Source organism: Scyliorhinus torazame, chromosome 13 (genome assembly GCF_047496885.1).
Source record: "Scyliorhinus torazame isolate Kashiwa2021f chromosome 13, sScyTor2.1, whole genome shotgun sequence".
Classification (NCBI taxonomy): Eukaryota; Metazoa; Chordata; class Chondrichthyes; order Carcharhiniformes; family Scyliorhinidae; genus Scyliorhinus; species Scyliorhinus torazame.
Window position 1 is genome coordinate 129,223,857 of NC_092719.1, and position 18,077 is coordinate 129,241,933.

General features: G+C 46.8%; 1 protein-coding gene across 5 annotated transcripts in view; it reads right to left on the reverse strand.

Annotated features, from left to right (window-relative positions):
- itpr1b (inositol 1,4,5-trisphosphate receptor, type 1b) overlaps positions 1–18,077 on the reverse strand; it is a 731,378-nt gene that overhangs the window by 266,770 nt on the left and 446,531 nt on the right. For all 5 annotated transcript variants that reach the window (XM_072472138.1, XM_072472140.1, XM_072472139.1 and 2 more), the window contains 3 exons: positions 11,613–11,866; positions 1,736–1,936; positions 439–549 (listed from right to left, as the gene is read on the reverse strand). In XM_072472138.1, the coding sequence (XP_072328239.1) occupies positions 439–549; positions 1,736–1,936; positions 11,613–11,866 (566 nt within the window). The remainder of the gene's footprint in view (positions 1–438; positions 550–1,735; positions 1,937–11,612; positions 11,867–18,077) is intronic.

The window sequence follows — 18,077 nt, forward strand, 5'->3', positions numbered from 1 at the left end:
CCATCGTAACAAAGTCGAAGCCTGTACTTATCGATATGCATTGCATTAACTTCCCAGCCACAGCCAATTGGGGTTTGGGAACCCTGGCCAATTGCTTCCTCTTGCTCGGTCAAGGATTTTTGAGGTGCAGATATTGGTCAAGGACAGTCACACAAAAGAGGTAGTCTTGGTTGCTAGTTAGACTCCCCTATCCGATTTCAGTTCCACTCTACAATACTGCCCGAGGTGAATTTTGACTGAAAGCCCAAGGTCCCCTCCCATCTGAAATCAACAAAACCAGCAAAGGTGAGGAATCCAACCCAGAGCCTGTTGTTTTTCCTGATGGCACAAATGATGATGACCGCAGGCCACGAGGAATGTGAATTAGGTATTCACTAATTATTTTGTTCGCCCCTACTATAATTAAGCACAAGGCCCATCTAATTCATTCCTACTTGCCTTCAACTCCAGCACGAGGTCCATTCGTTTTTTCCCCAGTGGATTGATATCATTGAGAATGAGCGCAATGATGATGTCAATTCCATTCGATTCATGAGTGGCAATACAGTTCTGTGAAAACAAGGTTTTTTAAAAAAGTAGTCATTGGAATCATGTTTCCTCTTCCCATTTACAATACATGTCATGAAAATAATAGTTTTAAATTTGTCAAAACATCTACTTAGCAAGTCTCCCATTCATGGAAACAATTTTTAACAAACCTGCACTTGAATACCTGAGGTTAGTTAACTACCTGTATGTCATTATGAAACAGGAGTTTCATACACCTCTAGAAACAAAAGTGAGGCTGGGATAAAAAAAAACATTCCCAACAAAAACAGTAATACATATAAGCGCCATCAGTAATATAAACAGCTTGCCCAAGTGTCAGCTGAGGTTCAGTGGCTCTCACCTCAGACTAAGAGGATTATGAGGTCAAGTTCCACTGCTGAGACTGAAGCACAATATCCAGGTTATAACCCGAGAGGGAGTGCTGCACTTCACAATAAAATAGATTTGATAATCATATATCATGGGGGTATACTTTGTCTCATGATTATAGATGGCGTGATAACTTTAAAAAAGGTAGTCTTGGTAAAGCAGTCTTTTATATTTGCACATTCTTCTGTAAATATGCCCGTGTGCCTTTTGCCACCAGCTGAATATACTGTAGCCATCTCTGGATTATTTGCGATGAAAGGCTTAGCTCAGTGATGGCCAATCCAAGCTCATCAGTGAGCCACCTAAGTGACCCTCCTTCCTCTCAGTGGGCCGCAAGATTGAAATTGGGCTTGTTCACTGACCATGTCCCCATGAATAAGAATAAATACTTTTAGCACAAGCTGAAAAACTCAATGAGTTCATGAGAAAATGCTTAATCATTCACACATTAATAGAACCATCAACTGCAAATGGTAAAAGCAAAACAAATATTTAAACTCTGGATGCAGAGGGAGCGCACGGCTCTCACAGTCAATGTTGTGAGCAATCAGCATGCACCTCACTTCACATGCCCTTGCTTGACTTGCGTATCGCGTCAGTCATACCGGTAGGAAAAAATCTACACGGGCAGTAATCAGTGGAATGTGGTAATCCTGCGTGTGGCAACGGTCAGCAAAATGTCTCATGGGCTGCAGTCAGAACCCAGATGGACCACATGTGCCCCCGGGCTGCAGGTTGCCCACCACTGATTTAAATAAAGGGTACACAGCAGTGATAAAATCATCCCAGCAACCCCAGTCAGCAGTGCAACAAATACCTGGTTCTCATGGCAGGGTCCTTGACAATATTCAGTTAAGCTCTCCAGCGTCTGATTGATGAGGGACACATTCTTCTCATTGATGTACAGTCCTAGAAGGCCCAGCCCACCAGTGGTGCTGCCACAGATGCAATCCAGAAATTGCAGTGTCTCACAGACCAGGTTATAATTAGTCTTGTTGTTTTGGCATCGCAAGAAGTTCTGAGGTGAAATCAGAAGGATAATTAATATCCACAAGAAGTTTCAGTTTGGCTTCACATGTCTGAGCGGGTGTGCAGGTTTAGAGGCAACTCCTCAATCACAGGCGTCGAAACAATTATTAGTGAAAGGGAAATAAATTAAGAAACCATTAGATTCATAAAGAATAATAGGCTTTGGCATGGATAAGTGACCAAGAGCTCTCAATATTCTACCACCAGTGTCCTGGCCAACATTTACCCTTCAACCAGCATCACGAAAACAGATCATCTGCTCATTTTCTTTTTATTCTTTCATGGGATGTGGACATCACTGGCAAGGCCAGCATTTGTTGTCCATCCTTAAATGCCCTTGAATTATTGGCTTGTTGGGCCATTTCAGAGGGCAGTTAAGAGTCAACCACATTGCCGCGAGTCTGCAGCCATGTGGAGGCATTACAATTATTCCACCATCTGCCCCATTACGTCATGGCTTTTTGTAGCACCTAATTGTTCTTTTTACAAAACATTTTATTTAGGCATTTATGATTTTATAACAATAAACAATACAAATACAAATGTACACATAGTTCAGTGCATAACACATCTCTCCATCTCCCATTGTTCCCGCCTCCTCTAAAGGTGTGTGCAAATTGAGTAATACATTTTCTAACTTCAAACACATCAAAAAGTACTGAATTGGCTGTAAAACACTTTGCGATGTCCTTAAGTTGTGAAAGGTACTGCAGAACTGCAAGTCTTGATTACAGATTAGAAAATGCTCAAACTGCAGAGAACATTTAAATTTCAGCAAGTCTCTAGTTATATTTTACAGTTGAGAATATTCTGGCCATCTACAGGATTGAAAGATCCCGGTTTGGGCATGTGGCACTTCCAGTTTAAATAACATTCCACTGTATCCACTGTTAAAAATGCTGAGTCAGAAACGCCTAAAGGATTACAATTGGACAGTAGTTTATTTTTGGGCTGCTAAGTATTTAATGATTTTTCACTTCTTAGTTTGTGTGCCCAAATGATTTAATAAGCTGCAATAAATCTCGAGTGGCAACTCATCATATTTATCGGTTAATGTGCCGTTGAAGTATTAGTTTCTGCTTCATGGTTTTATAGGCCTGACATGGCATTGCTGGAAGTATTTTACAACAGGACAGTCCTCGTGACCTATCGCACTGCTGGACTGTCACCTCACTGCATGCTTCTCTCTCGTATATGCCCTGCATTTTCACTCAGCCATTTTTATTTATCAGCTAGACATTGCTTCTATTCTGTAGCCCCTGCCTGCAGGATGAACAAGTTAATTGCCAGTGATCATCCAGCTACCCTCAAATCAATGCTCTTAAGCACTAAGCTACTGCTGTACTGGTACCATTAATCTAGTCACACTTCTGAAAAACTCTTGTGCTGGTGGTGTAAACAAGATTGTGTCAGAAGAACTGATGTCGCACAGAAACAAAATAGGACATAGGCAATATTAACAGTCATATGCAGTGAGGCCTCCAACAGCAGGTGGCAATGTTGGGGGAGTGCACGGAGCAGGGAGCAGTGTCTTTGATAAGGAGAGGGATGGAACCAGATGCCATGAGGCAAGGGGAAAGCAGCAAGACAGGAGTCAAGGGCAGCTTGAACCCCCACACCCCATCCCCAAAGGAGCCAGGAAGGGAATTATGGAAACGTAGTCAGGCTGACTAGCCGCATCTTAGGCTGAGAAACCTCACGAGAAAGAGAGAGAGGGGAGCAGGATTGCAGCCAGGACCTGGGCAGCAGGCCAAGCCTTAACATGCCTGGAGGGTGACTGCATTGAGCAGCCCAAGGCCCGAATAGGACAGAGATCTGGAGCATGAGCAGTTTGTTTCTTGGAGCTACGCTTTCCCTTGAGGGTTGATATTGTGCCAGTGGAATAAGCAAAAACGTGTTTTATAATCTTTGTCCAGTCAATGTGCTAAAATCGTACATTATACATACATTTGACTGTTGTTTGTTCTGTGCTTTCTCCCCCGTTCAGATAGTACCCATTTGCACATGTTCCTTCCATAAAGACCAACAGTATTTTTTAAAAAATAAATAAAATTACAAGGCTCCGTGTTTTAAAATTAGTAACAATAAATGGCTGGAATGAAGATCTGATTGGATTGGATTGATTTATTGTCACGTGTACCGAGGTACAGTGAAAAGTATTTTTCTGCGAGCAGCTCAACAGATCATTAAGTACATGAGAAGAAAAGGGAATAAAAGAAAATACATAATAGGGCAACACAACATGTACAATGTAACTACATAAGTACTGGCATCGGATGAAGCATACAGGGTGTAGTGTTAATGAAGTCAGTCCATAAGAGGGTCATTTAGGAGTCTGGTGACAGTGGGGAAGAAGCTGTTTTTGAGTCTGTTTGTATGTATTCTCAGACTTCTGCATCTCCTGCCCGATGGAAGAAGTTGGAAGAGTTGAGATTTGCACAGTTAATTTCATTAATTTTGTGATTCTATGCTCTCCTCACTTACAGGAGGCACAGACAGGAAATTCAGCGTTGTAAACCTATCCCGACTAATGTTCCGTGCTCACCTGGCACTTGCTCGGTGTACTGGTGTGGGATTCCCCTCAAATGCTGAACAAGAATAGAGTTCAACAAGAGAAAATGCAGTAACTGTTTTGCTTTCTGTCCCTACCCTTGCACGAGCTGGCGATTCGTGCCTTTCCTAGCTTTTTCCGTTCCGTGCATTTCCAATAAATGCAAGGCACTGTTTCCTCTTTTCATCCGCCTGGGGTCATTTATCCTTCTTGCTGTTGGGAGCTTTTCCTTTTCCACCTCCAAATCCAGTTTGTTGGAATTTGAATAAACAGGTAAATTACACATCAGAAGAAATTCTGTTTCTCTTTCCACAGACGCTGACCAACTTGCTGAGTGTCAGGAGATATGGTGGAACTGTGGTAATGTCACTAGACTAATAATCCAGAGGTCCAGGCTCATGATCTGGGGACACGGGTTTGAATCCAACTGGCAGTTGGTGAAATTTAAATTCAATGGATTAAATCTGGAATTGAAAGCTAGTTTCTGTAATGATGACCATGAGACTACCATCATATAAACCATCTGGTTCTGATATTCTTTATGGAAGGAAATCTGCCACCCTTAGCTGTTCTGGCCTACACACCACTCCTCATCTTCCATTTGAAATGGCATTGGCAAGCCACTTATTTAAGGGACTTGGGGATTGGTGACAAATGTTGGCCTGGTCAGCAATGACCACATCCCATGAACGAACATACAAAATATTCTGATTTCCAGCATCCAGTATTTCATTTTTGTGGGATTACAGTTCTTTTATGCACCAAGCTGCCCTGTCCATTTTGGCAGGGAGAATAAAAACAATTATCTAAATGGTGAGGGATTGCAGAGCTCTGAAGTGCAGAGGGATCTGGGTGTCCCAGTTCAGAGATATATTTATTTCATAGAATTTACAGTGAAGGAGGAGGCCATTTGGCTCATCGAGTCTGCACCGGCTCTTGGAAAGAGCACCCTACCCAAGGTCAACACCTCCACCCCATCCCCATAACCCAGTAACCCCACCCAACACTAAGGGCAATTTTGAACACTAAGGGCAATTTATCATGGCCAATCCACCTAACCTGCACATCTTTGAACTGTGGGAAGAAACCGGAGCACCCGGAGGAAACCCACGCACACACGGGGAGGATGTGCAGACTCCGCACAGACAGTGACCCAAGCCGGAATCGAACCTGGGACCCTGGAGCTGTGAAGCAATTATGCTATCCACAATGCTACCGTGCTGCCCCAATATAGCATGAATAACAAGAGGTTAGCATCAAGGTTCAGCAAGTAATTAGGAAAGCTAGTAGAATGTCATTGTTTATTGTGAGGGGCATTGATTACAAAAGTAGGGAGGTTATGCTTCAGTCGTACAGGGCATTGTTGAGACTGTATCTGCAGTATTATGTGCAATATTTGTCGCCTTTATTTAAGGAAAGAATGTAAATGTGTTGGAAACAGTTCAGAGAAGCTTTAAGGTCCAAGATCCTGAGGGGTCCTAACAGGCTGGATGTGGAGAGGATGTTTCCTCTTGTCTGAGAATCTAGAATTAGGAGCCATTGTTTAAAAATAAGGGGTCGCTCATTTAAAAGGGGAGAATTTTTTTCTCTCAGTCATGAGTCTCTGGAACTCTCGTCCGCAAAAGTGGAAGCAGAGTTTTTGAATATTTGTAAGGCAGAGCTAGATGGATTTATGATTAACAAGAGGATGAAAGGGCCTCGGTGGTAGACAGGAGTGGGGGTTGAGGTTACAGTCAGAACAGCCATGATCATCTCATATGGCGGAGCAGGCTCAAGGGGCTTAGAGGCCTACTCCTGATTCATATATTCGTATGCACGTTTGTATGTCACGTATGCTGAAATGGTTTTGCTTCATTTGGCTTAACATTTGTGCTCTTCAAGAGGAGAGATGTTAGTGCTATCCATTGGAATTCTTCATACTTCAGACATCGGAATGTTAGCATCAACCACCTGCAGATTAATGTATCCAAATCCAGATTAACAATCCTATTCAAAGTCGGACTCTACAAGTGATTTAACTCATTGTGCCAACCAGCTGTCAAAGTTGAATCGGATTTTAAATTTTAAGCATCCTGTCTGAAATGGGAGTTGTGTGTTATTCTAATGAGTCATAGGATGAAGCTCTCTCCCTCCCTGCATAAACTAGATCTTTGCCCTGATAAAGAGTGAAGCTATGGTAAAACTAGATTTACTGTTATGGTTACAATTTGCTTCCTATATTCGTGTTTTGACAATTTGGTTGATATTTAAATGCCTGAACCATGTTGACTGTAGCGTTATTCTTCTGTTTCCAAAGACAAGGAGGTTCACAAGAAGGAATGAGCTGGAACCAATAGCTGAAGTAACCAGAAAAAAAAGTTCTCAGTCCATTACCCAGGCATAAATTTTACCTTGATAATCAAGTGAACAATATTAATAAAAAGCACAAAATAACATCTAGTATTAACAACAATGTAAAAGAAACTAGGATAGGTGTAATGGATTGCAATGATCTTCTCTGGTCCTGCACATTCATGTGACACAAAAAAAACACCTGACTCTTATTACATGTCCATATTTGAGAAAATTCAGGTTGATTATAATATCACGACTTAAGTTAAAATGCACAAGAGATTAAATCCACAAAACGCATGACACTATCTGGGAAGCATTTCAGACCCGATCACCAAGACTGGTCAACCTGACTTTCAGAATTGCACTCCGTCTTAAGCAATTGTGCTATGAGAAAATGGGGTTTTGTTAATACATTCACTTGACATTCATACACATCAGGTCTGAAGGACTATATTTATTTCAGCCCAGCTGAAAGTGGCTGTCATGGGATACACATCAAGTTTGGCAATCACAGGTATAATTGGCAACTCAACTCAACACGGTGGGGGCTGTGGCGGAAGTGAGAAGTCAAGCTTTTGGCTTCCTATTAGGCTTAAGCAAGGGCAGTCTGGGGTTTAAATGGGAAACAGTCACTTCCTAACTTCCGCAACCAGTTTCAGAAGCTGCATGTTCAACAGGTTCCAAGTATTTGTATTTTGGGGCCATTTTTCTAGAGACAAGATTTGGGGTAAAAAAAAAGTCATAGAAATCATAGAATCCCTACAGTGCAGACCCTCTGAAAGAGCCCCTTACCTCAACTCCTGCCCTATCCCCGTAACCCCACCTAACATTTGGACATGAAGGGGCAATTTAACATGGTTAATCCACCCAACCTGCACAGCTTTGAATTGTGGGAGGAAACTGGAGCACCTGGAGGAAACCCATGCAGACACGGGGAGAACGCACAAACTCCACACAGTCACCCAAGGTCGGAATTGAACCCAAGTCTCTGGCGCTGTGAGGCAGCAGTGCAAACCATTGTTGCTGCCCTAATTTATTTTATTGCAACAAGTTGCAAACAAAATTGCCGGACAACTGTTGATAAACATGCACATTATGTAGTTTGCACCTTACTTTCCCATCCACAGGAAATTTATTAAGCTATTGTGACAATTGGAAACACATCACACTCATTGCAATTTTTAAAACATTGAATAGAGATATAATATTGAGGCCAAGATATAGGCTCATGGGGGAGTACACACAACGAGGATCCTAGAAACATACATAGAAAATAGAAGCAGGAGAAGGCCATTCAGCCCATTCTGCCATTCATTGTGATCATGGCTGATTATCAAGCCACTTTCTCCCCATATCCAGTGAACCCTTTAGCCCCAAGAGCTATCTAATTCCTTCTTGAAATGACAATATTTTAACCTCAACTACTTTCTGTGGTAGTGAATTCCACAGGTTCACCACTTGCTGGATGAAGAAATTTCTCTTCACCTCACAGCTAAAAGGTTTACCCCTTAACCTCAAACTATGACCCCTAGTTCTGGATACCTCCCACCATCAGGAGCATTCTTTCTGAATCTACCCTGTCTAATCCTGTTAGAATCCGATTTAGTCTCTCCTCATATGGCAATCTTGCCATCTCAGAAATCAGCCTGGTAAATCTCCACTGCACTCCCTTCATAGCAAGAACCTCCTTCCTCAGCTAAGGCACCAATACTGCACACAATACTCCAGGTGTGGCCTCACCAATGCTCTATACAATTGCATTGTTTATTGCATCTTGTTTATAATACCCCCCGAGCCCACCACAGTTCACTGGAGACCTTGATATTGGGCAGTAACAAGTGAACGCCTGATCGTAGGGGACACTTACAGGGTGTTTGCTAATGCTGAAGTCAAAAAACCTTTCTGTGCAGAACCAAAACTTGCAACACTAAGTTCACAAACAACTTGACATGGTAAAATGTCAAAGGCCAGAGATTTTACAAGCAAAAATTAACAGAATTATTTATTTACAAATTAAAACGGACACAGAAATATTTGAGCTAGAACTAGGCAGTACTAGCACATCACATCAATCAATCATAAAAAGGACATCTCTTCCTTTGCAGAAGGGGGAGGGATGAAATGTCCTTCATTAGAAAATGCAAAAGGGAACATTTCGGCAATGCAAGGTTTCTGGACAAAATATAGCAGGGAAAAGCTTTTTTTTTTAGTTTCGCTGGATAATAGTTTGTTAAGCATTCTGTGTTCCCTGATTCAGAAGTGAAAGTCTTTTACATATGTCATCCACTAGTTTTCCATCCAATAACGGACAGCTACTTGCTTTTGTTCTATAAAAATCGCATTTTTGGGGCTCTCTGTACTCGGCCTAGATAATTTTCACTAGTGTTACTGGTCACACAGTGGATCTGATGATCATTACAGGTCAGAATTTGTTTTTACCTGCCCAACATCGGGACAAACATTGTATAAACTGAGGAATCAGAGAACCTATGGCAAGTTGCCTTTTTGGAATATATTCTACCCAATCATACAATCTCCTCTGACAAGTGTAAGAATATATAATCTCAAACTAGTTCAGGCAATAAGCCAACAGGAAAAAGTATTTAATATTAAACATAGCTGAACAGTAGTCAGCAGAATCCATGTATTTAAAATAGTTACTGGATGCATGCAACGATTCAGAATGTTAAAGCAAAGATGCTTCTCCTACTCAAACACTAAATATGAAATTGAAGAGAAATCATAGCTGTTTATCATCACATGGCAAAATGCCACAAGAGAAACTTTTTCAGCCCAGTATCTCAATGGATTTAGACTGCTCCTGACCAGAATAAGATATCAGCTATGAATAACTAATTCAAAAACCTTTGGAGAAACATTAGAACAAAGGACATGCACCTCATCGCTACATTAGTTCGATAGATTATCAATTACGTAGGATGCTTGTGCGGAATGGAATGGCTCATTTCATTGATTGCTATCAAATATGTTAAGTAACCTATTAAGATGGATTCTCATCCAAATGGAATAGCAGCAATCAAACCATGCAGACTTTGGCCTTCTGAAACAATGCCTATCTCTGCCTCACCCTAGGGGGGAAAAAGAGACTGTAATGTATATTGCAAAAGAAACAGTGTCTGGCATAGTCCACAAAACTGTCATATCATGTCAATTAATATAAGTTTATAAATAAAACATTGTTCTCAAAACTCTACATCAATGCAACATTTTTACTGGCCATATTTCCTTGATAAACTGCCTCATATGAATTTTGCTGTGACGTTAGGCATCCCGCTATCAACAATCAGAACCATTCCATGATTCTAGGAACAATTATTTAGTGATTGGCTTGGGTGGCATGTAGTGCATTGGTTAGCACTGGAACTGCGGCGCTGAGGACCTGGGTTCAAATCCCAGCCCTGGGTCACTGTTCGTGTGGAAATGTAGCGCAGTGGTTAGCACTGGGACTGCGGCGCTGAGGACCTGGATTCAAATCCCGGCCCTGGGTCACTGTTCGTGTGGAGTTTGCACATTCTCCCCATGTCTGCGTGGGTTTCACCCCCACAACCCAAAGATGTGCTGGTTAGGTGGAATGGCCATGCTAAAATGCCCCTTAGTTGGAAAAGTAAAATATTTGGCTACTCTAAATTGTTTTTTAAAGTTAGTGATTGGCTAAAATGTGATTTGTATTCATTGCTGGAAAATCTTCACCGGGTCTTGCTTGGAACACAGCATGTTTCACAAATATTTAAGCAAAATACTGTAGATGCTGGAGATCCAAAATAAATACATAAAATGCTGGAAACCTCAGCAGGTCTGGCAGCATCCATGGGAGAAAATAAGGATCACGTTTTGGATCCAATATAATTCTGATTTCAGCCATGACCTCATTGAATGACGCAGCAGGCTCAAGGGGCCGAGTGGCCTACTCCTGATCCTATTTCATATGTTCATTGGATGTGTATAAATGTCACTTGAAGATGTTAACAAAACCCAATTTTCCTATGCCATTATTGGCTTGAAATAGGGTACATTTCGGAAAGTCAGATTGGCTATCAAGTCAAAAATGTTTTCCCAGATAGTTTGTGCGTTTTGTGGATTTAACATCTTGTGCAGTGAATTAACTTGCGTCAAGATATTATAAGCAATCTGAAGTTTCTCAAACATGGCACGTATTAGGAGTCTGTTGGGTTTTGTGTCACAGGAATGCGTGTTACCAGAAAAGATCATTACAATCTGTTTCACCTATTCTAGTTTCTTTTACACTTTTGTTAATACTAGATATCATTTTGTATTTTTGTGAAGTGTCAAATTGGACTCGAAACATTCCCTGAGTATTCTCTCCACAGATGCTGGAGACTTGCTGAGTTTTTCCAGCATTTTCTGTTTTTATTGCATAAGTATTGAAACACTGGTTACTTGTACTCACCTGCTGCTCAGGGCAAAGGGCATAATCAACCTGATCAAAGCATCATGAACGTGGGTCAAATGTGCGACAACACCTTCCTGTCTGCAGCTATAAAACTATCACTGTGATGTCATTCAGCAAATGTCACCAACCAATATTTAGGTACATAAAATTGGCCTGTCAAACCACTACCTCACCCATCACACACAAATTCTAGCTAGAATTGAGATAGACATCTTAGAATTATGAAGCACAGGACAGAAATTTGACTTTGGTTACATTAGAACAGAAAATTGCGGTCACAATAGGCCATGGACTCAAGATGAAATAAAGAATTCAAGGTCAGAAGGGGAGTTAGGATCTAGACTGTACCTGAAGATCCCGGTTATGGTTTTCACAGAGCAGCTGCAGGAACCGAAGGATTGGTTGCATGATGGCAATCACTGCGCTCATCTCCCCATCGTCCTTGTTCTTCTCTCCAGCTGCTTGGTTGCTATCAGCAGCAGCAAAGTGGTCCTCCGGGTCGGCTTCCCTCCGGAAGGTGTTGTAGGCTTTCCGCGTGGCAGCAGAGGCCTCGAGCAGCTGATCTCGTACTTCGTCACTCAGCTGCGCTGCAGGCTCTTTGGCTACATTTTGGTACCAGAAACAAATAATTGATCGGTCAGAGACAGATTCCTCTTTCACCACGCTTCCTACAGTACAGAAGAATTATAGGAACTGCCATGCTGAGTTAAAGGTATAGGAATCACAGGAGTAAACTAGCTATTTAAGACCTGTAGCCTGTTCTATCAATCATGGCTGATCTGCAACTCAATTCCATTGACTCATGTTTCCTCCATATCGCTGGATAAATTTAATTAACACAAATCTATTGATCAGTCTTGAAAATCAGCATCCATAGCACATTGCCTTGATTGCCCATGTTGCAAGTGGCACAAACTGGACACTGTATTATAGGCACATGGGAGGAGTTTGCCATTTGGCCCATCAAGCCTGCTCTGCTATTCCAACTATTCCACCTCTACACCGTTTAAAATTAAAAAAAAAACTTTGATTAAGGTTTCCATAAAATATCAATAACAAAATGTAAAAGGAACCCAACAGGGTTAAGTACAAAACACAGTCTAGAAAAGCAACCCTCCCTCCCCCCCTCCCCCCTGTACATAAATACTAAATTAACATTAACACCTCGACTTAACACAACTGGTGTATATACACCCCCCTGGAGCCTCCAGTGTAAATAACAGAAACAGAAATAAAGTAACCCCCCCCCCCCCCCCCCCCCCCGAGTTGCTGTTGCCATTAACCCATGTCTACCGTTCTGCCAGGAAGTCTAAGAACGGTTGCCATCGCCTAAAGAACCCTTGTACCGACCCTCTCAGGGCGAATTTCACCCTCTCCAATTTAATGAACCCCGCCATATCGTTGATCCAGGATTCCACGCTTGGGGGGCCTCGCATCCTTCCACTGAAGAAGAATCCTTCGCCGGGCTACCATGGACGCAAAGGCCAGAATACTGGCCTCTTTCGCCTCCTGCACTCCCGGCTCCTCTGCCACCCCAAATATTGCGAGCCCCCAGCTTGGTTTGACCCTGGGTCCGACCACCCTCGACACCGTCCTCGGTACGCCCTTCCAAAATTCCTCCAGCGCTGGGCACGCCCAGAACATATGGGTGTGATTTGCTGGGCTCCCTGAGCACCTAACACACCTGTCCTCACTCCCAAAAAACTGGCTCAACCTTGTCCCGGTCATGTGTGCCCTGTGCAGCACCTTAAACTGTATGAGGCTGAGCCTCGCACACGATGAGGAAGAGTTCACCCTCCCTAGGGCATCTGCCCACGTCCCTTCCTCGATCTCCTCTCCCAACTCCTCCTCCCACTTACCTTTCACCTCCACCACCGAGGCCGCCTCCTCCTCCTGCATCACATGGTAAGTTTCCGACATCCCCCCCCCCAAGAGCACCCTGTCCTTTGTACTGTGTGTGGCAGTAGCCTCGGGAATTCCACCACCTGCCATCTGGCAAAAGCCCTTACCTGTAAGTACCTTAAGGTGTTCCCCGGGGGAAGCCCGTACTTCTCCTCCAGCTCACCCAGGCTCGCGAAATCCCCGTCCACAAACAGGTCTCCCAACCTTCGTATCCCTGCCCTGTGCCACCCCGAAAACCCTCCACCTGTTCTCCCTGGGGAAAACCGGTGGTTCCCCCGTATTGGGGACCACGCCGAGGCCCCAACTTCCCCCCTATGCCACCTCCACTGCCCCCAGATTTTGAGGGCAGCCGCCACCACCGGGCTCGTGGTATACCTCCTTAGAGGGAGCGGCAGTGGCGCCATTGCCAGCGCCCCCAGACTCGTACCCACACAAGATGCCGTCTCCAGCCTCTTCCATGCAGCCCCCTCACCCTCCATCACCCACTTGCGCACCATCGTCGCATTGGCGGCCCAGTAGTATCCACAGAGGCTGGGCAGCGCCAGTCTCCCCCTATCTCCACTCTGCTCCAGGAACACCCTTCTCACTCTCAGAGTCCCTCGTGCCCACACAAACCCCAGTATACTCCCGTTGACCAGCCTAAAAAAAGCCTTCGGGATAAACACTGGGAGGCACTGGAACAGGAACAAAAACCTTGGGAGCACCGTCATTTTGATTGACTGCACCCTACCCGCCAAGGACAGCGGCAACGCGTCCCAGCTCTTGAACTCCTCCTCCATTTGCTCCACCAGCCTTGTAAAATTAAGCCTATGCATGGCCCCCCCAGACCCCCAAATACCTGAAGCTCCTCTCCACCCTTTTTAGTGGGGGCTCGCCAATCCCCCTCTCCTGGTCCCCTATCCGAACTACGAACAGCTCGCTCTTCCCCATGTTATACCCCGAAAAGTTCCCGAATTCCCTAAGAATCCTCATTACCTCCGGCATTCCCCCCACCGGGTCCGCCACATATAGCAGCAGGTCGTCTGCATAGAGCGACACCCTATGCTCCTCCCCACCCCGCACCAACCTCCTTCAGTTCATTGACTCCCTCAGTGCCATAGCCAGGGGTTCAATCGCCAGTGCGAAGAGCAAGGGGGACAGGGGACACCCCTGCCTTGTCCCTCGGTGCAACCGAAAGTACTCGGACCTCCTCCTGTTTGTGGCCACACTCGCCATCGGGACCTCATACAACAGCCTAACTCACCTGACAAAACACTCGCCAAACCCGAACCTCTTCAGCACCTCCCACAGGTACCCCCACTCTACCCAATCGAAGGCTTTCTCAGCATCCATCGCCACCACTATCTCCGCCTCCCCCTCCCTCGCCGGCATCATGATAACGTTCAAAAGCCTCTGCACATTCGCGTTCAACTGCCTCCCCTTCACAAACCCCGTCTGGTCTTCATGGATGATCTGCAGCACACAAGCCTCAATCCTCGTGGCTAAGACCTTCGCCAGCACCTTGGCATCTACATTTAGCAACAAAATCGGTCTGTAAGACCCACACTGCAGGGGATCCTTGTCCCGCTTCAGGATCAAGGAGATCAGTGTCCGGGACATCGTCGGGGGCAACGCCCCCCACTCCCTTGCTCATTGAAGGTCCTGACTAGCAACGGGCCCAACAGGTCCACATATAGTTTTTATAGAATTCGACCGGGAAACCGTCCGGCCCCGGTGCCTTCCCCGCCTGCATGCTTCCTATCCCTTTGGTCAGCTCCTCCAGCCCAATCGGGGCCCCTACTCCCGCCACCAGTCCCTCTTCCACCTTTGGAAACCTCAATTGGTCCAGGAAGCGGCCCATCCCTCCCTCCTCCCATGGGGGCTCGGATCGGTACAATTCCTTGTAAAAGTCCCTGAAGACCCCATTGATGCCAACCCCACTCCGCACCACACTCGCTCCCCTGACCTTAACTCCCCCGATCTCCCCAGCTGCGTCCCACTTCCGAAGCTGATGTGCCGGCATCCGGCTTGCCTTTTTCCCCATACTTGTAAATCGCCCCCTGGGCCTTCCTCCACTTCCTGGTGGTCACCAGGTCGAATTCGGCCTGGAGGCTGCGCCTCTTCCTCAACAATCCTTCCTCGGGCACCTCCGCATACCTCCCGTCTACCCTCACCATCTCCCCCACCAGCCTCTCCCTCTCACCCCCCGCTCCCTCCGCTCCTTGTGGGCCCTAATAGAGATCAGCTCTCCCCTCACCACCGCCTTCAGCGCCTCCCATACCATCCCCACTCGGACCTCCCCGTTGGTCTCCAAGTACCTCTCTATACTTCCTCGGACCCGCTTGCTCACCTCCTCATCCGCCAACAGCCCCACCTCCAAGCGCCACAACGGGCGCTGGTCGCTCTCCTCCCCATCTCCAAGTCCACCCAATGCGGGACGTGGTCCGAAATGGCTATTGCCGAATACTCAGTATCCTCTACTCTCGCTATCAGCGCCCTACTCAAAATGAAAAAGTCGATTCGGGAATAAGCCTTATGGACATTTGAGAAGAATAAAAATTCCCTAGACCCCGGCCTTGCAAATCTCCAAGGGTCCACCCCTCCCATCTGGTCCATAAACCCCCTCAGCACTCTAGTGGCCGCCGGCTTCCTACCCGTCCTAGACCTGGAGCGATCCAGTGCCGGATCCAGCACAGTGTTAAAGTCTCCCCCATTATCAGGCCCCCCACTTCCAAGTCTGGGATCCGACCCAACATACGCCGCATAAAACCCACATCGTCCCAATTCGGGGCATACACATTGACCAGTACCACCCTCTCTCCCTGCAACTTACCATTACGTACCTATCACCATTATCTGCCACAATGCTCAACGTCTCGAATGACACCTTCTTTCCCACCAAGATCGCCACCGCTCGATTTTTGGCATCCAGCCCAGAGTGAAACATCTGACCTACCCACCCTTATCTTAATCTTACCTGGTCTGCCACCTTCAGGTGTGTCTCCGGGAGGATAACCACAACCGCCTTCAGCCCCTTCAGGTGCGCGAACACGCGGGCCCGCTTAACCGGACCATTCAGTCCCCTTACATTTCAGGTTATCAGCCGGATCAGGGGGCTACCCGCTCCCCTCCCCCGCCGACTAGCCATAACCCCTCCTCGACCAGCCACGCGCCCGCACCCCACACCCGGCCCGTTCCCCACGGCAGCATACCCCCGTCTCGACCCCCCCCCCTCACTCGCTCCAGCTCCCCCTTGACCATAGCAGCAGCAACTCTATTCCCCCCCCCCCACCCCGGCTAGGACCCATCCTAACTGATTTACTCCCCCCCCATTGCACTTCCGCAAGTCAGCTGACTCCTGCTGACCCCAGCCACTCCCGCCTCTCCTTCGACTCCTCCCGTTGTGTGACACACCCTCCTGTCCCGTTCCCCATCCATAGGCTCTCCCCCTCCGCTTCCATTCTAAGTGCGGGAAACAACCCTCGCTTCTCCACCCTGGCCCCTCCCCCTCCAGTCTTCAGCGTGGGAAAAAATCCACGCTTTCCACCTACCCGGCCCCGCCACCTCTGACGCAGCTCCTTTTACAGGCCCAGTCCCCTCACCCCCGACTCGGGCCTCCCTCTCCCCCGCGGGGTCCCATCTCACCGCCGGCCACCACCCCTGTTCCGTTTACCTACCCCCCTCCAAGAGCCCCCCCAACCAACCCAACCAAAACAGTGCCCAACCCGCCCCAACCACCCTCACCGACCCGAAAGAGAAAAACACAGAGAAAAAGAAACCAGGAGGAAAACAAAGGCCCCGCCCTCAAAAAAAAAACATATCAACCGCAGTCCTCAAACGCCCATCCCGACCCTCAATCTGTGTCCAACTTCTCGGCCTGAACAAAGGCCCACGCCTCCTCCGGAGACTCAAAATAATGGTGCCGGTCCTTGTAGGTGACCCACAGTCGCGCCGGCTGCAACATGCCAAACTTCACCCCCTTCCTGTGCAGCACGGCCTTCGCTCGATTGTACCCGGCCCTCCTCTTCGCCACCTCCGCACTCCAGTCCTGGTATATTCGAACCTCCACGTTCTCCCACCTGCTGCTCCTCTCCTTGTTGACCCACCTGAGCACACACTCCCGATCAACGAACCGATGGAACCTCATCAGCACCGCTCGCGGAGGCTCGTTAGCCTTGGGCCTCCTCGCCAACGCTCTATGGGCCCCTTCCAGCTCCAGGGGCCACTGGAAGGACCCCGCTCCCATCAGCAAGTTCAACATGCTGACCACATAGGCCCCCACGTCCGGCCCCTCCAACCCCTCCGGGAGGCCCAGAATCCGCAGATTCTTCCGCCTCGACCGATTCTCCATCTCCTCGAACCGTTCCTGCCATTTCTTGTGGAGCACCTTGTGCACTTCCACCTTTTCCGCCAGGCCTAAGATCTCGTCCTCGTTGTCGGAGATCTTTTGTCGAGCCTCGCGGATCGCCACCCCCTGGGCCTCTGTGTCTCCAGCAGCTTATCAATAGAAGCCTTCATCGGCTCCAGCAGGTCCGCTTTAATCTCTCTGAAGCAGTGTTGGATACCCTCCTGCTGCTCCTCCGCCCACTGCATCCACGCTGCCTGGTCCCCGCCCGCCGCCATTTTGTCCTTCTTCCCTTGCACCTTCTTCGGGTCCACCACCACCTTTTTAGTCGCCCCGCTCCTAGTAGAAGCCATATACTATTGGGGAGCTGTTATAATCTCCTTCCAACACCGGGAAACGTCGAAAAAGTGCCGTTGGGGGCCCTGAAATGAGCCCAAACGTCCGTTTTTGCGAAAGCCTCCGAATGTACGACTTAGCTCCGCATAGCCGCAACCGGAAGTCCCTCTACACCGTTTTTACCCACTATCCCCATATCCCTCAATGCCAATTGTATCCAGAAATTGATCGATTTCTGTTTTGAACATGCT